General features: G+C 38.8%; 1 protein-coding gene and 1 long non-coding RNA gene across 3 annotated transcripts in view; both read right to left on the reverse strand.

Annotated features, from left to right (window-relative positions):
* Positions 1 to 19,027, reverse strand: part of CNTNAP4 (contactin associated protein family member 4) — a 462,372-nt gene extending 443,345 nt beyond the window's left edge. The window contains exons 1-2 of the mRNA XM_019478107.2: positions 18,590 to 19,027; positions 14,442 to 17,210 (exon numbers count right to left, since the gene is read on the reverse strand). Coding sequence (XP_019333652.1) covers positions 14,442 to 14,526 — 85 coding nt within the window. The 5' untranslated portion in view covers positions 14,527 to 17,210; positions 18,590 to 19,027. The remainder of the gene's footprint in view (positions 1 to 14,441; positions 17,211 to 18,589) is intronic.
* A 12-nt stretch (positions 19,028 to 19,039) lies between these two features.
* The window catches only part of LOC106740175 (uncharacterized), a 35,335-nt gene continuing 32,618 nt past the window's right edge, over positions 19,040 to 21,756 (reverse strand). For both annotated transcript variants that reach the window (XR_009461001.1, XR_001373613.3), the window contains exons 4-5: positions 21,414 to 21,477; positions 19,040 to 19,164 (exon numbers count right to left, since the gene is read on the reverse strand). This is a non-coding gene — a long non-coding RNA (uncharacterized LOC106740175). The remainder of the gene's footprint in view (positions 19,165 to 21,413; positions 21,478 to 21,756) is intronic.

Genomic DNA, 21,756 nt, shown 5'->3' on the forward strand with positions numbered 1-21,756 from the left:
GAATGACTCTTCAGTGAGATACAAGCGAATGAAACAGATACACTTTTTATTAATAGATCTTAGGTATAAACAAATGCAAGAAATATCTTCTCAAGTTATTACTTAAGGCAAGACTTCATGAAAAATTATAAAGATAAATTATGTTACAGCCTGAATGCTCATTTGCTTGCTGCATTTGGGTCATACCCTAGAAAAGTATACATTGAGTTTCTTTTTGTTGTAGTAGGCTGCAGCACTGTGTATCACTTTTGTTGGTTTTTCTGGGTATGTATAGACATTTGGAGAGGTTAGGGGGAGGTTTGGTCAAGTTAAAAAAGACAAGTCTATCTAAGGTAAATCAGTGTGAGGAGGTTAGTAGAGGGGCAGGAGGGGTCTGTGGGGGGGGGCTTAGTGGGATAGGGGGGCATGCAGGATCTATGGGGGGGGATTTAGGAAGATGTGGGATAGTGGGGTCCAAGAAGTTTGGGGAGTCAGAAGACAAGTGGGGTCTGTAGAAGGGGAGGGGAATTGGGAGGATCGGGAATGTTAGCTAGGTCTGCAGGTAGGTTGATGGGATCTAAGAGGGTTTTGGTAGGATCAGGGGGCTATCGAGGTAAAAGGGGGCTTGTGGAGATGAAGGGGCTCCTTCCCCCCTAGGGCCAGGGGCTATTTTTAGTCACCCCAACCACCCCTAGCAAAACAATCAACTCTTAGCCCACCCACCCCATATCCCAATATTGACTTACTTCCTTTGCTCCTGGCACCAGTGAATCCTAATTAAACTAGCACCAGGAGCAGCTTGTGAGATGGGGTGTTTGGTGGGCTCAGGGGGTTGGCTGTTCCATGGTGCAAGGTTGTCCATTCAGGGGTGGGGTAAGGGGCTAAAAATAGCCCAGAGCCAGGGGCTTAGAAAAAGTGCAGCCCTGAGGCTGGGACCAGGGGCTAGGCTTTCCCATCCCAGGGGCTGTGCTAGGAGCTGTACAAAAGTTCGATTAGTTTGGTCTTGCTGAACCCAATCCAAGTTAAACTACCTCCAAGGTACAGTTAACTTAGATTAGGTAAGTCATTTTTGGACAGATCTAACCTTCCTGAACTTCTGTACAGTTTGCATTTAGATAGACCTAACTAGGGATCTAAGTCTAAGGTCCACACTTGGGTGAATCAAGTTAGTTTGGTTGGCCATTTTAATGTGATCTAACCTCTCCCCTAGCCTCCTCAAACATCTGTACTTACCTTTTGACATGTTTTCTGGGTACAGCGACTCTGTTAGCTCTTCATGGAAAAGAGACCTAAAGGGCCACCTTTCCCAAAGCACTGGGACTAGTACTGATTTTCTGCCTCCTCAGGAGGAGCCCTGAAAGATCAAGGGGTCTAGCAATCCAGAGGCAGGGACCTAGAGAGGTCAAAAGTTTAAAAGAAACAACTGCTAAGACTGCCAGAGCTGAGAGCCTGAGATCTCAACTAACCTGAGGAGGGGCCAGGGAGCCCAGAAGTTAAATACTGTGCCCCTGGAGGGTGAAAATGATCCAAGCAGGAGAGAAGAGATTGGTCCTGAGTAAGACCTGGAAATTACCCACTCTTGGGGCTGGTTAATGTTGTGGAGCTACTTGTGGTGGGGTAATCTCTACAAAATCCCACATGTTGCCAACCCTGGGAAAGGTGAGTATAGGGTATCTGAAAACCCTAGCTCCCACTGCCTTGTGGGTCATCCTTTGATTGGAAAAGGCTAGGGAGAGCATACCCCAACAGGAAAACCCTTGGTGGAGGCCAGGAAGAGAAGATGTGTGGAAGAGTATACCTTGGAGCACTTGTCACTTTGAGAAGAAAGGACTGCTGAAGAAGCAGCCTCTGTGAGAAGCTAGGAGGGGACTTCTCCAGATAAGCTCCAGCATAAAGTGTTAACAGATAAATGGATGGCAAGGGCCAGGGCCCACAATAAACAAACCCAGCCACAGAGTCAAAAGTGATTCCATGACTTGAACTAACCTAAAGTGGGTTGAGCCCCTCCCTTCTTGTCTTTATGTTTTGCAGGATGTGAACCAAAACTGAAGCATCAAGAAGTTCACCTGGTACAGAGAAGAATCAAGATGAATAGAAATTGTCTTGCTTGTTTGGCTGTGTTTGTGTAATGCTATTGCTAAAAGTGGTTGTGATATTAACTATGGTAGACAATGAAATGTAAAGCAGAATGTCATGATAGGTTATGGAATATCTTCAAATTGGCTATGGAAAATGTTGCATCGTGTGGAGCATTGCCTCCAGGGCCTCAAAGAGTTCAGCCATGCCAAAAATTGAAAAGGCCAAATTAACCATTTATCTTTATTGTCATCCTTTTGTTTGTTTTCTTTAGCTTCTTTTGCTTTGCTTGTGCTAGATATGTATTTTAAGATTTTAATAGTAGGAATAGTAATGCAATGTAGTTTCATTAATTCCCAGAATTCATGCATAGACCTAGAACGAGTACAATGGTGGGATCCCAAAGAAGACCACGTCTGCTGTTTGCACAGGAAGAGCCTGATGCTTGGCATTTCTCCAGACTCTTGCAAGACAGAAGGGCACTGGTGGTGCTGTGATTGCACGAAGCAATCCAGATGGGATGACAAGGAAAGCATTGACCATTGTACAGGAGTGGTAAAATTGCTAAGAATATGTTTGGTCACCAAAGATTCTGACCACAGGATGTTTCTCTGATCTAAACAGCCATCTTGACAATCAGAGAGGTACCAATTTCTGAGTGGAATGCTATCTGGAATACTGAATAAAAGGTTTAATAGGCATCTCAGACCATACGCTCCCCATCCCCAGTATAAGAGGCCTGTTTAAACTTGATTGGCTAAAACTCTGTTGCCGGGTTAGGGAATGCTGAGGAAAAAGAATGAGTCAGAGTGGGTATGGGTAACATTGGAACAAAGGTTAAGGGCTCATCACAACATCCAGCCCATTGGACCCCAATCATGAATGTTGTCATACTTTTCATGGGATGACTGGTGAAGGTCCTCTCCATAATCCCAATGAACATTCCAGGTAATTTCCATGATTATGCTACATTTATGATGTGAAGGTATAAGTCTTCAAAGGAGGGGATTGATGGCTAGAAAATATCATTTAGAGGCTTGCTTTTGGGAATTGGCTTGTAGGTAAAGTAGATACTGCATTAAAATAATGGTTCAGGGGAATGGCAAGGGTTAATTGATTTCTAAAAGCCTGTTTGTGAGAAAGTTTCCTGCAAGGACCACTGTGTCTGAAGCCAGCAGACACACAGACTAGGAAACTGAAAACATGTACCACACTGTTCCATAACATGAGATAAGGTGGCATTAGGTCACAGTGTCCATCTGCAAAGCCCTTGGGATTTCTGGTTCTGTTGGCAAGTCCAAATTAGGAGGAATGGTAAATAACCAAATTAAGATGTGTACATATGATGGGTTTATTGGAATATAGGAATATGCTGCCAGGACATAATGTGGACAGTATGACGACCACAAGGAAACCAATCGATGATGCCTGGGAATGAAGAGTCACCAGAGGGGAGAAATAATACAAAAAGTGGGATTTCAGAGCAGCAAAGTGTCCTGGAGAGGAGAACCCAAAGCCACCGTGGCCAGAGGGCATACCACCTGCCCGTGTCACACACAACACTGAGGGGCATAGGCCCAGCCCTGCCAGATGTACCTTCCCTCTGTGACAGGTCTAGGACTAGTAGATATAGAATTGTTTACATTATTCTTATCTGCTATCACTGTGTATCAATAAAAATTATCTATTACGAAATGGAGAGGTTGTGGCTGGTTTGAAGGTTTGGGTCTGCCTGGAACAAGGTGTCTGGGTCATAAATCCAATGCTAATATTTCCCAAAGCTCCAACCATCGACTGTTCCACTATGCACCATTCTATTATAAAGACCTGAGATTGACATAATAAGACACTGGCATAATACAGTGACAAAAAAATTGGAAACATAACTGATATATCTTTAGTTGGAAAATAAACTCAGCTTTTTTGTTGTTTTGCATGCTATTTTGCTTCAGTCAGGCCATTAATAATTTATTAAATGTGTGTGTTAAATATGAAGGGGAAAGTGGTGCAGTAGTTAAGGGATCTCTCATGAGTTCTGAGGGCTAGAGACTTACTCCACATTTCCATGAAGTTTTGCCCCCAGATGTAAATGGGTATCTGTTTTTTTGTACTGAGGAGACAGATGGCTGGAATGATGGTGAGCCATACCACTCCCCTGTGTACCACTGGTTATGGAAGCTAGTCTTAAGCCTTCTTGCCTGATGGGCCTCCTAGGCAGACCATCACTAATTTTATCAAATACATTCTTCCTCAAATATGGTATAAATAATACTCTAGATAGATCTTGATATCCTAATCTCTTCAATCATACTTCAAAAAAAGTTTATGTTCCCTTCTCCCTCAGGCCTTGATCCTGCAGACACTTACACACATACTTAATTTTACTACTTTGAGCACCCCTAACAGATTTCATTAAGACTACTTACCATCGTAAAGTTAAGCATATGTTGAATGTGTATAAGTCTTTGCAGGATTCCAGCCTTACTGAATCCTAACCTCACAGGTATTGTGATAGAAAATGTCTGAAGAGACACTATACCTGTACATGTGTGTAGGGATGGCTTTGAAAGAAGTTCAATTAATACATCTAAAACTATTCTTTTTATATTTTTAGGCTTACTCTTCTGTCACAATGGCCTACTTCAATAATGTTGGGTAACTTCCTCAACATCTAAGTAACCAGACTATATTCTATTCCTGTTCTTATGCCACTATCGTCATCTTAATTTCAGAGTCCCTTCTCGTAGTTCATTAAGAAATATGACTGAGACCTATCGCTTGCTTGTTCTCTCTCTTTCTCAGGGGAAGAACTTTGTGCAGTGGAATGATTTATTTTCTATCTTTTCAATACAGATACTTTTACCTAGGATATTGTACGTTTACTTTTATGCAAGGTTGAACATCTTGCTTTGCACTTAGAGCAGAAGGTAATGAGAGCTGTGATGGTATTCAGCTCCCATGAGAGTCTGTTCCACAGACTTGCAGCCCCCAAAGTTTCTTGAAAGTCAGCAGGAATTAGAGTCTTAAATGCCTACGTCACTCTTCAGGCATTCAGGCTCATGTCCCTGCATCACTTGGCTTCTCTTGAATTTTTAAATTATTTTCTTACTGAAAGAAAGTTGTCGTTTTTTGGTCCCAGGCACTCACAGAGTGATTTGCTAAGTAAAGGAAATATCTAAAATATTTCAAATGCCTCCTCCTGCCCATATTTATTTTTTTTATAAGTTTTGGATAGGCCAACTCTGTGTCATCTGAATCCCCCAAATTAGAAAAAAATACTTGCACTACAGGTAGAAAGCATAGAGACAAATTACATTCAAATAATCTATCTTATCACTACTTGTCAATACCTCTTCAGGATCTTATTCAGGCTCCATGGAGATTCATAAGGCTCTATGGAGAATCTGAAACATGTTTTCACTTAAAAAAAAATATTTCTTAGCAACTAAAAAGTATGAAGGTTTCTTTAAAGAAAATATGTAACTTCTGGCATGATTATAAAACCCTTGCCAATTAAACATTTTGATTTCCCCTGTACAGTTAATAGGAATCCCTCCATAGATCAGTGAAAAAAGTTACAGTGAGATCTACAGTTTACTGGGTACATCTACACGAGACATTAACTGCAGACTAGACTAATTAGGTCCACAGTAAATGTCGTGCATCTACACGTGCAGCCCTGTTAGACTGGAGTAATAATTAACTCTGTAGCACCGCATGTGTAGACACTGCCCAGACTGTCTGGGGTGCAAGGGTGCTTCAGTGTAGAGGCTGCCTTCCAGCTAACCCTGCATTGGAGCACCCTTGTGCCCCAGCCAGCCCCTCCATAGCACTTTGAGCCAGAGGGAACAGCCTCGGGCTGGCAGGCTGACCCCTCAGATATCTTGCTAGCTGGGGTTCCTGCGACCCAGCTCAGTGTGCTGCAGTCCCAGGAGCACATGTGAACAACACATCTGAGAGCAATGAACTCTGGTGCAATAAGTTCCAGAGTTTATTGCTTTGCATTAAATGCATATGAAGATATGCACGCTGATTTACAAAATATCAGGACTTTCTAGAGTATATGACAGTCAGGTTATTACCACATTTAGGTGATGAATTCTGAGAGGGGTTTAAAAGATCTATAATGGCACAGACATATTGTTTTCTGCTCTATCACTATGATACAGAATCAAATGCAGAGACTGTAGCGTGCTACTGACTATTTTTCACTCTGTTTTTATATAACTTGCTTTTGGTTTAAAGAAAAGTGTCAATACAAAATAAATAAATAATGGCAGGCTTGGGTTCAATTTTGCCTTTAAATTAAAGCTGAAAGTAGCAAACTGCAGGAGGGCAGCACCCTAGCTTTTGTTCCAAAAGAAACCATGCATTAGCTACACACACTAGGTGTTAAATTCACTGGGAGGTTTCCCACTATGTTTACTGGAACCGTGATTTCACACAGTACCTCCTGGAACAGGTAACATATACTGCTGTGGCATCAGTGAGTTCTATTTTGACAAAATATAAGGCTACTCCAACACCTGACCAGCTCCCTCTTTTTCATGTGTTCACTGTTATTGTATAGGGTCAGCAGCACCATCTAGCATAGCCTAGATTCATCCTGGCACTCACTGGATGGAGAGCATTCATTGCTAGCACAGCACAGAACCAGAAATGGGCCAGAAGTCTGTGGGCTCTTCAGATATTGCTCAGTGATGTAGGATTGGGCACATTCAATTCCTCTATTGTCAAGCTTATTAAAAAGTCCTGGTTTATATTATTGACCTTCTATGGTAGGAATTTAGATTGTGACATTTTGTGTCTCATGGGAGCCAATCAAGGCTACCACACACCTTAAAAATAAGACATACTTGGGAATTAACCATGCACAGTGAGAAGTCAAAAGAAGAATTACAAACTCACATGCATAATGTTCCCATGTAATTAGTTTTAAAGGAAAATTGTTGGCAGCTTCTAACATATCATTTTTATATGAATATTACTTCAGAATAAAACCATACATGAGTTTTACCATAATACATGCTACTTGGACAAGAACATTTTTCCCCCTATCTCCCTGTAATTATAGATTATACATACTGACCACATTGGATCTAGCTACAGAGACAGAAGTGAGTCAGGTGACTTAACTCAGGTGCATTAGAGTTCTGACATGAAATACAGTCTATTTACATAATACTGTTTAAAAATGTGACATTTCCTTTGAATGTCTTTCTTGACTGACCAGAGAACCATCCTATATACTTGATCTGAATTTAAACCGTTCTGTGTATTCTGATAGTGGGGTGCTTTCTCACTTTCACAGCATCCAATCCTTGATAACATAAACTTCATGTTACACAGAGTGCTTTATAAGACTTCTCAGATTTGGGGCTCAGATTCTCTCATAGAATCATAGTTTTGTGGTAGTTTTGAATAGGTCAAGCTCAAGTAGAAAAAAACCTCCTCAACCTTCTCCTACTAGTCTTTTGGTTTGTTTGGGTTTTTTTGGTAATTGTTTCACATTTTCTAAGGATTTATCTGAAAAAAAATACAATACTTATCAGATTATTTAAAAATTGAGGAAGAAATCAAATTACCTTGCTTTTACAAAACTCGTCTCATTGTGATACAATAGTGGGCTAATAAAAATATGTTAAATAGAAAGACGCATTTTACTTGATAGCTGTATAAAGAATAATAGTAATAAGAATAAATTCAAATATTCCAAAAAAACTGCTTTTAATCTAATTTTCCCTCAAGACCACATAAGTAAATGTGCTAATTGCTAAAGGATTGTTATAGAAACAAACAGGCACTCTACTAGTTAGGAACAAGCAATATCTTATTTCTGAGTACTACCAGGTAATGAGACATACTTAATAAAAAAGTAATTAGACCCACTACACAGCTGGATAGATTTCCTATCATATTTTTCCCTACCCTTTGTGATTTAAAATGCCAGAGGTAGTTTTCATCATTAGTCTATTAAATAGGTATGGTATTTAAATAGTAATTCTGTAGTTACTAATTTAAAACTACTTAAAATGCTAAAAGTTTCCAGGCTTCATTCAGTTTTCAAATTATTGGACTAAAAACACTCATTAAGCTGAAAATAAACAGTATCATTTTTACCTCCCAGTTCATACCAATTTTGCTCCTTTCAAATAATGTTGAAGTTATTAATGACTCCTGAAGTATATTCACCTTGAAAAATAAACAATATTTATGGACCAAACCTCATATTTTTTTACAAGAAAATGAAGTGTTTACTCTGGCTTCCACTGAATCAGGATCAAGCATCTAGAGCGGTTTGCTATAATTGTACATCTGTTATGCTTTTTTAAGTCTCCCTTACCCCCCAACACACATGCATGCACACACACCACAGTGTACTTCTCTCACCCAGCTTTCTAATAGCTGATTTAAGTGATCTCCTGCAAAGTATGCTATTTGTGTGTAAAAAATTCAAATTTTCCCTCCTCGCTACTATGTTCTGTCTCCAGTTCATTCCATTTATTGGAGTGAAAAGCATGGGAGACACCAGCCAACACACAAACAACACAGCATCGAGCCTTTTCTGCATAATGATAATATATGATGTTACATTAAGGTACAAAGATTTTACCACCATGGATTGGTTTGAATGCCTCAGTGTCAAACTACAAATGAGTTACATATATCATACCAAGTGAAATGAGTACAAATTAAAGTTTTGTACTACAACATGGCATTTAATATAAGCAATGCTTCACTGAGCAACTATTTTATACAGGAATAAGAGATTTTTTTAAATGTCGTTGCTACCCAGATGACCAGAATCTCTTCATAATAAGTTAAGCTCATAGAGGTTTGCCATGGGGAAGAAATAGTTATAAACTTTATACTTTAGAAATCTCTAAAACAGTGGTTCTCAATCTTTTTGGGCTCAAGGCAACCTCCACAACTCTTGTGAATTGAGCAGCACCCAATTTCAAAAAGTAATTGATACATTATTGTTCTTACTTCCTTGCAAAGGTGCCGCACGGTGGGGTTGCAGATCAGCCTGACACGAACAAGCCGAGTCTCCATTGATCTGCTTATCTCCTCACATCTCTTTTATCTATTCATACCTGCTGACACCCTACCCTTAAAAGATCTGATGGCACCTTAAGGTGCCACAGCACAATGGCTGAGAATCACTGCTCTAAAATATCTTAAAATAATTGTTTCACACACACACACACAAAAAGTTGAGTGATTTAATATCGAATGTCTCAAGATCTAATGAGACCACAAATTAAAGTAATATTCTACCTGGAATGTGCAGAATGTAACCTATGTGTCCTTAGACTGTATTCTCCTTTTATAATGTTTGGGAAGTACCTAATACACAAATAACTAAATACAAATACTAAGGAGGACAGGAGGACAATGGGTGGAATCTTAATTATCATATAGAGCAAAGGTCCAACTTCTGAGAGACAGCATACACTATATTTTCTCCCAATGAAGGAACATCATAGTTTTGGAGGAAAGCAACATTGGAAAGAAAGGAACGTTTCTCTAAAAGGGGTTATTTATTTATTTATTTAAAATTTCATCTACGGCTGTTAGCAGCCACTCTTCAATTTTGTTTGTTATTAGGAGTCCTGCCAAAAGGATTCATAGTCAGAATACAAGTGAGTTTGCCAAAGGTACATATGCAAAGTTATCACATGAATGGTATCTCATGAACGTCGCCACTCCCATACGGGAGCATGTAGACATATTACCCTGGGTTAATACCTTCACATATACACGTGTACATATGTGTTATAGAGGTATCCTTAATCATTACATAGCTAAATTTTTTTGTGATACGCAGTTCTACTGGGATTAAATATTATAGTCACCCATATGAGAAAATGGGTATTTATATTTAATATGAAAGAGAGAAAGTGAAATATTTAGGTGCTTAGCAATTGTGGTATCATTGATATTTGTACAAGTTAATAGTGGCCTTAGGGTTCGAAATGGCAAATCAGAAATGTGTCTCATGTGGAAAAGGTGCAATAGATCCTAAAAACATGACCCTATACCTTACATAGGAAATACTACATTCTGTTTATACAGTTGATTTCAACCTACTTTTAGAACAGTATGCCTTGTTACTGTCCAGAAACCAAGGCCACGTTCTCTCAGTCCATCTTGCTAACTGAACCCAAATGTATTTGCTTAAATCTTAAAAGCCAGAGGGCTGAGATGCAAAGCATTGATCACAGTCAGTGAAATGGACCAAATACCTTCATGTAAATTCAGGATAATGAAAAAGTTAAATAAATTCAGAATAATGCTTCCTTTAATCTGGGGCTTAGTTGTAATCTCAATATATACATTAATGTTATTATTGTACTTTTAAAAAAGCAAATAGTCTCAGAAAGTAAGAATAGATGTGTCTATGATTTAGCGATATATGCAAGATCCACAATGAATCCCCAATCATTGATTCATATGTCTAGATGTGCTGAAAGATGTAGCTAAAGAACAAAAAGGATAAAAATAAAAGGAAATGAACCAAATGATAAATAATACCCCAGAATGTTATCTATGTTGTCTTCCCTTTAGAGTCTATAGCAGTTACTAGTTGATACTTTAAAGGATCTTTCTTTTAATTCCAATTTTTTATAAAACAGTATCCTGTTAAGTCAGTTAAGTTTTAAATTTATTACTTTAAGTTTCCTAAATCAGCCAAGACAGTGAAACAGTCATGTAACAGTGATAAATATCAGAACTAAATTCCGTAACATTATTTACATAAGCCAAATTACTTTTCTTCTAGTAAGAAATAACTTCCCTGGAGGTATTTCCTAGCTTATGATAAGATAATCAGAGAGGTGAAGAAAGGCATCAGATCATTGAATCCTGTACCTGGAAAGTCTTGATATCCTTAATATATTACCTGCTAATATAATTTTGAAAAAGTTGTATCCTTCTGTGTTAGTTTCAAAGAAAAAAGAAGTTTCAAAGATAAAAACAGTTGATTGATTTATAGAAATTGCAGTCATTGCCACAAAATCTAAGATGAGCAGTGAACCTAGAAGGAAGCACAACTTCTTATGAAGATAGAAGAGATTAGCATCAGAAGAACCTGTTTACTCTCTTCCCAGGTATACAGCAAAGAGATGTTATGTAAGATTTTCTTAATTTGTTGGCATTGTTTCCAATCTTAGCCCAAATCAGCCTTAATAACTTCAGCCACAGTTGAGTTGAAATGTGCATGAGGTTTAATTATGTTATGTACAACACTTCATTTTCTGAGGGTTGCACGAGAAGTACAGCATCTATTAAGAGTTTTATGCCCTACTTTCAGGCAAGTGGCCAAGGGCTGGTTGGTGACTGGCTGATTTCCCTGTTGTAGAACCAGCTTCAAAAAACAAACAAAGACATTTTGTTGTACAAATGTTTACAGGAAATCCTGATATAATTTTTGTTCTAACATTTCTATATGGAATAAGTAGATCCTTATTTACAAGCGTGAAGATCAGTTTTCGTTCAAGTGCAATGAAGTTTTAATTCTTTGGGAAGAGTTTGGAAGGCAACTAAGGTGAATCAGCATTGGCAAAGAATTTTTAAAATTTGTGTTTGCAATGACAATCATTACCTTATTATAGCAAACTGTTTACCATTATTCTTTAGGAGAGATTGGAAATACGTGCACAGAAATACTTCATGTCTCAATGTCAAAATTATAGATTTTTTCAATTCCCAGTACCCTAAACACTTTAAAAACTCCTTACTCAAACAAAAGAGTACTCTGGAGCAAGAAAGACAGATGACAAATCTCAGAACAGTTCAATTTGTGGCAGAAAATTGGTAATACTACTTCATGATCAAACTTGTGAAAAATTAAGACTAGTTATTAAGATTTTAGGAAAAAACCAGAGAATTTTAGTCAGTCATATTTCTGTTTATGTTTTGGGAGTCTGTCTAAGTAAGAATAAACTAAAAACTGAGCTAATGTCCTCATGGTAATACCACAAAAGAGAGTAATACCACAAAAGAAAAAAGAAAAGAAGATTAATCTACTCACAGAATGGTAACAGCATCCTACTTTTTTTCCTCTAGGTTGTTCTCTAATATATCAGCCCAGAAAATTATACATAGAATACTGAGCTTTAACTTCTATATATGGTTATTCAGAGCTATTTGAATACATTTATGATGATAGGAGTATCAGATGCTGAAAAGGATTTGTGGTTATCTTGTAAAGTAGAAGAAGAAGTTACTGGTAAGTTTGCTAACCAGGAGTATGATATCTGCAAAAACAGGTGGCCATAATTGGATACTAGGACACACCTCTACTTCCTGGGATATTTTAAGACAAACTTCATAGCAGAGCTACCTACCTCAGATGTGCACTTTCTCTTTAAGACGGAATAAAGTAAAGTAGCCAGATGAAACAATACATGTCTTTTAGGGATTTCTTTTTTCTTTTCTTGTGTTAGATAGCAATAAGGGAGAAGTACAGTCAAGGCGTCAGAATCTTCTGAATTCTATTTCAGACTCTAAAGTGACTCTTTCCATGCATTTAGACAAGTTATTTGACTTCTCTAAGCATCAGTTTCCCTATCTGTAAAATGGATAAAGTATCAATTTCTTCACCTCACACAAAAGTGCTTTGACTACTCATTGATAGGTCTAAATCATCTTCAATGCAAAAGTAAGACTCCATTAACATAGTTACTCATTTGCCAATATAACATAGTTCAGCTTGTCTCAAAAGTCTTGGCGAGAAGCAGTAGTAAATGTGGTTCAAACTGATTTATTTTATCCTTCATATTTCTGCACTGGAAAGCAAAATGATGTTTTCTCCAGAACCTTGCTTCTTAAATTGTAAGAGTGACCTCTAGTGCTTTACTGTTTTGTTGTACTCTGCAAGTCCTATTTTGCTACCTTGGTTTTAATATGCCTCCCTGTAAGCATCTGATTTAGTTTTGTGCATAGTGCCAAATGCTATTAATGCGTGATTTGATTATCATGTTTTTGTGCAAGTGGATGTATTCATAAACAGTACAATACAGAATGATGAAGAAAATTAAAGCTGAGGATGGATTGCAGGAAGGTGTTTTACAAATGGAACTTAGTATTCATGTTTAGGGCTACTCTATGCACTTGAGTATCAAATGATATCATTACTGAATGACAGCACAAGATCATTTTGGTGCTGCAGGGTGACTGTCTGGCTCAGGGGAGCATGGTTAGTTTACAAAGCATGCATATGCTAAACCCTAGGATACAGAACCACACAACAGCTTAAACTTCTTTGTCATTGCTTACATGTTTCAAAGGAGCGGTCCCCTGCTACAGTGCTGTAAGGTTATTCCTGAATATTCTTACTGGCACTAACATTCACTTTTTTCAAAGAGTTACTATGCCTTCCCTCCTCATTCATATGCCACACATCCAGAACCTCAACGAGGGAAAAAAATGCTGCTCATTTCAGGCTATGAGCATCTGGTGCTTAGGCAACTATTCTAATAGATGTATGCAAAATAAAATCCTTATGGTTCACTAAAGCCAAAGCACAGTCAAAGAACAAATACAGAATAGGTAAAATGTCTCAAAAATAGTTTTTGATAAGTTTCCTTGGGGTAAAAATTAGCATAACTCGTTCAGTATCAAAACCAAAGATCCCAATGCACATATCAGATCTTTCTTCTAGAGGGCAGATTCTCTTCAGTATTTTAATCACTATTTCTATTTTGAAATTCAAGCTTACTGACTAACTATGATTTACTCATTTTTCAAAAACTTTCTTCTGGTTCTGACAGTGCTCTTTCTCTTAATCATGCAGGGACATTATTATCTAAGCAATCAGCGCACATCCCATAAAATCTTGTTCTCAACATTTTTCCTGGTTGCATTTAACTCTACTCTTAAACTGCACGGTTATGTGCATCAGAGTTACTTGAGTGCCAGCTTAATTCATGAGATTCTGATACCAGCCTTCAAACTGTAAATGGCAAAAATCAAGCTGATGCTGTATACAGTAGAAATCTGTCAGCAATTTCCATTTAAGAAATAATTCCTTCTAAAATGCATCACTTCTAAAATAGGAAACAAAGATGCAAATGAAGGATGAGCATGCAATTCCTTGGTAATGAGCGATGCTAATGAGAGATTATACTGAAACTTGAGCATTTGCAGTAGTATTCTCTATAAAGACTTGTGTGAAAAAAATAGGTAGAAAGAATGCTAGAACTTAGAAAATGACATTTCTCAGCCAAAGGAACAGTTTCAGCCAAGCTACTTGCAGTCATCAGTTCAGAAGCATTAAGCATGTATATTTCAAGAGCAATATTTCATCCAGATCCAACCAAAATACCCCAGAAGTTTTCAAAACATTTTGTTCTGAGTTTTAAATCATTTGCAGTACTTACATTTATTCCCTGCCACTACTGTGTTCCAGTCATGAATAGATAACAGAAACAGCAGCTTGAAGAAGCTTTCAGTGACAGAATCCATGTTCACATTCACAGAGGCACCCAAAAGAACCAGAGTGTTAGGAGAAACAGCTGCTCTGCACTTCAGTCTTATTCTTGCTTCCTCTTCTCTCTGCCTCTCTTCCTGCAGTGTTTCCCAGTGCCCAGACACCTCAGTCAAATGCACTCTGCATCTTCTCACACATGCACACACACCTCCAAATGTCGTCCCCCACCCCCTCCCTCCAACAGCAGCAATCCCTGAAGAGCAGCAGCAAGAATCTCTCCTCCAATTTCACAGAATCACTCAGGGCTAAACTGCTAGACTACCCTGTATAGCTTGGTTGCTGAAGCTGCACGTTCATAATGTGTCCTGGACACCCCTTGTGGTGACAGGTAGGAAATGTGAGTCTATGATGAAAGCCAGACAATAAGATAAAACAGCCTATACATGAGTACCAGTACAGAGCCTCTTTGCTGGGTTCTCACTGAGCCCAGTTCTTTTATATATATTTAAGTTAGAGAGAGAGAGAAAGAGAGTGATATATTTGCTGCATGTGCTACTTTTCCTTCTCCTTTATACACACCATACCTAAGGAGAACTTTCAAGCATTAAAAGTAGTGGATTTTGAAAACAAGATATTAACATTTCAGCTCTTCTGGCTTGCAACTGGAAGCATGCAGGTAAATGTGAAGTGTACACATTCTCATGAAATAAGTGGACAGCCTAATAACCCACTGTCCATCAAAAATACAGCGCCAAGAAACTCCTTTGTGAACAGTAGCCTAGAAAACAGACTGATTCTTTAAGTGACATAAAGTAATACCCCACAAACCAGGGACCTTTATAATGTACATTCATTCAGTATAAGGTTGTGTCAGCACATCCAATGGTGTGTATCTTATTTTCAGGTTAATAAAAAATACCTTGGGTGGGTAATTAGCAAGATGGTCAACTTGGAATTTTGTTTGTTTGTTTTGTTTCATAATTTTTAATCAAGTGAAAAATATTGTATGCTGTCACAAATATTTATTGAATGATTTCTCAGATGGCATTTTGCTCCACATATTTTAATATATATCCCCCAAATGTACTGCGAACAGATTATAATGGGTTGGAATGATAACTATGGTCATAGATACAAGCCCATCTATTGATAAAACAGCATCTCCTTATTAATATATTTCTTCCATTAGACAAGGCACCTTATACTACACTGAGGATTCGTCTCAAAGGCAGACAAGTAATGGTTCAATCACTACCATTTCCTTGGGGTTCCCATTGCACTAAATAGCTTTAGATTGTAACCTACACTAGTGGCTACTGAAGCATTGTACTAAATCAGTGTTCCCAGCTATTCTGAGGCACATTCCCTATTCATCTAACACTGTCCTCTAATGCAACTCCCCCTGTGCCTCTCTGCCTTTCCAATCTAAAGCAATGGAAATTGTGATTATTTTCTTTGGGCACATTTTCTACTAATGGGTTTTGTGCAAAGGCCTATGCTAGCATACACCAGGTTTACAGAACTGATGAATCTGGCCTACTAGCCAAAACCCTGCCCTCCCTCCTCCTGAAAGAACATACTGTCACTGAATGTAGCAGATCCAAGGAAGTTAGACTGCTCAAATGGATGAGACTGTGTTGAGCTCATGCAGGGTGAAGTAGTATGGCCCCATTTGCTTTTTGTAGTTCAACCCAACTAACCCGAAAGAGGTCCTTGGGAAAGAAACAGACTGAGGTGATAAGGAAAGTTCAGATAAACTTTTGTGCTGTTTACATAGGTAAACTTTTTTTCCCATTTATTTAGGGTAAACATGCATTAACTCCTCCATAAAATAAGCTTTGAATATAGCTCTCTAATACTAACCCATAGGCTTTCCCTCATGATTTAATCTACTATCTATACATACTCAGTTTGCATATGCCATGTGGTGACCTTATCTCTAGACTAGATTTCTTTGCCATTTAATTCCTTGAAATAATACTAACCTTTGACTAAATGACTAGCATTATCAGAAAAATGTCCCTTCTCCTGAAACAACCACATCCCAGAAACCAGTTCTAAGGATCAAGATCCTACAAGAGTATCTGGGACTCTATAGTTAAAAGAAACTTTGGATTTTAGAAACAGGGCAAACATCAAACCATGGCAAAGATTATGTAGAATAATGTTTTTTTTTAGAATTAGCTCTAGAAACTCTAGGGTTTCAGTGCAGCAAGAAAAATTATCCTGATAATTCAATGCATTTTTATTAAAATGATCAATGTTATTACTGGTAAATATTTGTCTTGTCAAATACTTTGCTGTGACCAAAAAAAGAGCACCTGACAGAGGGAGAGGTCACAGATTCCGTTTTTGTACAAATTACGAATAAATATACAGATTAATGTGATCCACATTTCCAACTATAGAATGCCTGCTGTGTTTTAATAGTAGATTCACACTGAAGATATATTGTATAGTATAACCTCAAAATCTGGAATTATTGAAAATCTGGCAATTTTTAAAATTACACTCCATTGGGGATAGTGGCAGCTGGTCCCGGAGCAATGGAGGTGTAAACTTGCACACGACGGCTGCTGCCACCACCCACTTCCCCATGCCACTGCCCCACATGCGGCTGCTGCTCCAGGACCGGCTGCGGCTCCAGTTTCAACAAACCAGAATTTTCACATTCCCGGCACGTGTTTGGTCTTGAGTGTGCTGGCTTCATGAGGTTATCCTGTATATAATACATCACAGATATGCATGAAAAGGACATATTTGCCACATCAGGTTATCTGTTAAGATCTTCTCTCAGCTATTGTATGATTCATTGTAAAAAGACTGGCAGCTAAAAACTATGTAAAATAACAGGTTTTGACTCACCTACAAAATTGCAACCTCCTCTGCCTTGTCCTCCTAACACTTTAGACCCTTCAACCTATTCAGAACCTTGCTACTCAAACAGTCTTCCCTTTCTCTTGCTCTGTCTTACTCCCTTCTTTGAATCCCCATCAGCCTCTCACTTTTCTCCCCCACATAAAGTTCATGCTTCTCATTAAGTTCTCAACTTCACCTTAGGGGCTCCAGTTAATCTCTTTCGCACACTGATGTTCTTCCCAAGCCTCCATTCTGATTGCCCCTTTTGTATTCTTCTCACTCTCATAATCATAGCTTTTCCCATGCTGTTCATATATTCTTGAAGTTCCCTTCCCTCTTATGTATTAAACCCCCTCCTCCTTTCCATTTAACATTTCTTTTATTTCTTACTGAAACTGCAAGGAATTATATACATTTTAACTGTATATACACATGATTTAGAGTGACTGTACATTTCTTGGGACAAGCACAACATCTTTTTTTTTTTTTTTTGTCAAACTCATTGTAAATCGCCATCAGCATTTTATGGGATAGTTTGGCTTGTGTTTTACCAAAATTAGCTACTGCCAAACTTTGTTTTCCAAAGCCTCTGCTGTGACTTGACAGAGACACTGAAATCAAAATGTCATTCTTCTTTAAAATAATTTTTGCCCTACTTCTTGGTGTGCAAGGAGAAAATATATTAAAAAAATGCAAAGCATACTCCTGGCACTACTCATTTGTGTATTATAGCACTTTGGATTTTTAAAAGATCATAAAGTTGTCGGACAATGATAGACTTATAAGACAGCAGAAAGAAATAGTAACCAAGGTTTAGCTCCTTATTTCTTCACATTCAATCAGGACAGAAACCTTACAGGAAATGCCTCAAATTGCTGTTAATTTCTGACATACAACAAATATACAAGTGTGTTGTATTTTAATATTTACAGAATTTCTCTATAGCACAGTGTGTGAAAAAATATAAAAAAGCAACATTTCAGTACTGCATCTCTAGTCAGTATAGAGATTTCCTTTGCTTCTCCACTGTAACTTTCTTAAATCCTGGAAGAAGTTATATCCTAGAAGAACCCCCCCCCCCCCATACTACCCTGAGACCACAGACCACAGGCTTTGAGAACTGACTGCCTTGTGCCTCTTACTTTCAACAAATCCAATTACATGACTAATCCAACTCCAACAAACCCCTACCTTCCCTGTCCAAGCATTTCTGCCATTTTAAGTTCTGCTATCCCTTACCAGCCAGCAGCCAGAGATTTAAAATCCTCTACTTCTCTTTAGTCTGAAAGGAAAATGGATTGTCTTCTCCCTTCTGTGACCCTTGTTCTACTGCCACCTGCTGCAATTGTTATGATATTGCAGATTCCTCTTTACAGCACAGTCACATAAATGCTGGAAGATCATTATGCCTTTAATTGCAAAAAGAGCTGTCACAAGTGCATGAAAAGCATTTTGCCATACTGAGAAAACATATAGCAACATTCAGAGTCCTACCTTCATCATTGCCAGAATATAGATAGGAGCATTAAAAATAAGCCTCAGCATGCAAGATATTTTAAGTAACATCTTTTTCATGCTATTTGGTATAAAAGAAAATCCATCCTCATATAAGATTACTGAGTATATTCATGTAAACATAGAACTCTGTGACAAGTAAAGAATACAGTAAAAGGAAAAAAAAATACTTGCCTAAAATGAACAGAATACAATTATTTGTCTTATCAGTATTTTTTCCAGCAGGGGCAGAGTTTCTTCTCACTTTGTGTGCTGCTTGTAAAATTACCAGTTCCAAGTTACTCCTTTTGACATATCAGCTAAAAAGAAAGAAAGGAAAAGGTTCTCCCTATCAACAGAAAGCTTTATAAATCAATGTAAATGATAGAGTTTTATTAAGGCACTAAAGTCTATTCCCCTCCCAACTGGAATACAGGCAGAAGGAACCGAAAACAGAGTTTGACCCACTATGCCGTGTGAAACTCTGCATGGACTTCCAGTTAAGTCTGGGAGGTAGAACTAAGTGTACTGATGTGAGGGTGGAGCTGGAGGCTCTGCAACTGTTCCTGAATTCATTAAGTAAAATCCTGTGAGGAGGTATTTAAGTCACTACAGGACACAATTATTTTCAGTTATAAAAATATTTCCTAATGCAGGCGCAGTCCACTAGTGGAATACTGATGTAACAGACTCATTATGACTAGTCTTTCTGACTTACGTCTGTGCCTTACATCCTGCTCCTGCTATGATTAACTGCAGATATCTGCAATACAGCATGTTTCTTCTCATTGGTGAGCAGCCCTTTTTGTGGCTGCTATTTTTCTGCCTCCACACTAAGTCGGTGTGAGGACCTGCCAGACAGCCATGGGGGCCAGCAGGAGATGGATCTGGGTATACAGGGATGGTGAGGACTGCATGGAACCCAGAGAGCAGGCAAAGAGAGGGACCCCTGCTTCTACCCATATGACCTTCACTGCTCTCAGCCAGATTGGAGCAGCAGGGTGGTGACCTGGGGGTGGAAAGGCTGAATGGAATTGGTTGGAATGGGTGATCTGAGGGTGATTGAGATGACAGGGCGGATCAGGGTGGCAGGGGTGTGGTCCAGGTGTGCAGGGGCCGATTGGAAGACAGGCAGGTGATCTCTCTAAGACAAGGCAACTGGGGCTGCAGGGTGGCAGTATGAGCCATGAGTGCAGGGAAAATCCAGGGTGGAGGGAGGAATTCAGGAAGCAATTCAAGAGCAGCGTTACAGCAGCTCCCCACCCACTCACTCCCCACCTGCCCCTGCCCCTCTTCTCCTTCTCCCGTCCCCTCCCCTCATTTTTTCAGGGTGACAAAATCTTCAACAAAAAGAGTCCTTGCCTCTACCTGAGAACAGGTTCCTATTTTGGTGGCTAGGGTACTCTTCACGGAGATGGAAAACATGGTTTTGAACCTCCTCAGGCTGACAATGGCTTAGTACACAGATCTCCCATTCTTGGTGGAGGATTCTTCCTCACTCAGTATTCAACTTCGTTTTAAAAGTAAAGAGTCACTCTTGCTCCATTTTCAAAGGAACATATTAGGTGCCTTACAACACAACAGAGGTCTGGCCTGTGAATCCCAGTTAGATCTGGAGGCCTTTCTGCAGCTCATAATTGATGCCAAATCCTCCAAATGACTTGTCCATACCACAACAGTTGTGGGCCCTGTAGAGGACAGGACTGATATACCTTGCCTGTGCCCAGCTAAGCCAGGTTTACTCATATGTTCCTAAGCAAGAAGTTCACCAATGAGGTTGTCTTGTCAGTAGCATTTACTCACTATCACCTGGTCTCCAATGCACAATTAGTAGTGAACTTTCACCTCAGGCAGGTCAGTCATGGCCCATCCCATTCCTCCTTGGGACCTACCACTGATGCAGAATAGGCAAGCCTCAAGAGGGGCTTTATTTAAGACACATCCTCATCTTCAGAGTTATCCACTATATACCTGAGACAGTTCCTTGCTTAATGCCTTAGCTCCTCTGAATCTGATTATAAGGTGCCCAACTCTGCCCATCCATTGAATAGAGAAGGTAAGCAACAACTCTTTGGATTCTGCTCAGGAGGTCAGATGCCTAAAAGTGTGGTGATACTCAGTGTCATCATGCCCAAGTCCTTTTATATCTCTAGCTTTAAATTAAAACACCTAGTGGGTAGATCTAGAAGGCTAAAACTGTAACATCGTTATCCACAATTTAGAAAATGAAATTTTACTTTTATTTCTGTACTTGGAAAGTAAAAGCCCTCCCTTGATGAACGGATGTTAATAAAGTGTATACGAATAGATTGCTTACATACAGTTTTGCTTAGGCCATTTGAAAAAAAATCTTCAAGAACACAATCATTAGATTACATGTAATTGTTCATGCTCAAGGTCTGCCAGTTTAGTGGAAAAGTTCTTCTGGGAAGGAACTTTTTCACTATGATAGCGGTCAGGAACTGGAATAAGCTACCTAGAAAAGATGTGGAATCTATGCCCTTGGAAACTTTGAAAAGCAGGTTAGACAGACACTTGCCTGGGATGGTTTAGTGAGGGATGATCCTACCTTTAGTAGGGGGCTGGAATAGATGACCTTGTGAAGTCCCTTTGGGCCCTAGTTTCCTATGGTCCTGAAACAGATGAGGTCATTTGTTATAAAGCATTTAGTGTGTTGCATGCAATTTTATTTTTACAACATTAAGGTAAAAAAGCCATACAACACAACCTGCTTACATTAGCTTTTTTTTACTGCATTGGGATATAAATCTGGTGTTTGGCTGAAGAAATACACATAGGGCACATAATACAGAAGAAGAAAAGCATCAAACCAGCATGTGTAGGTTGCAAAAAGTCACAAATATAGGCATCGGTTCTTTCAAACAATCCAAATATCTGTGTTCTTGATGGGC

Source organism: Alligator mississippiensis, chromosome 3 (genome assembly GCF_030867095.1).
Source record: "Alligator mississippiensis isolate rAllMis1 chromosome 3, rAllMis1, whole genome shotgun sequence".
Lineage (NCBI taxonomy): Eukaryota > Metazoa > Chordata > Crocodylia > Alligatoridae > Alligator > Alligator mississippiensis.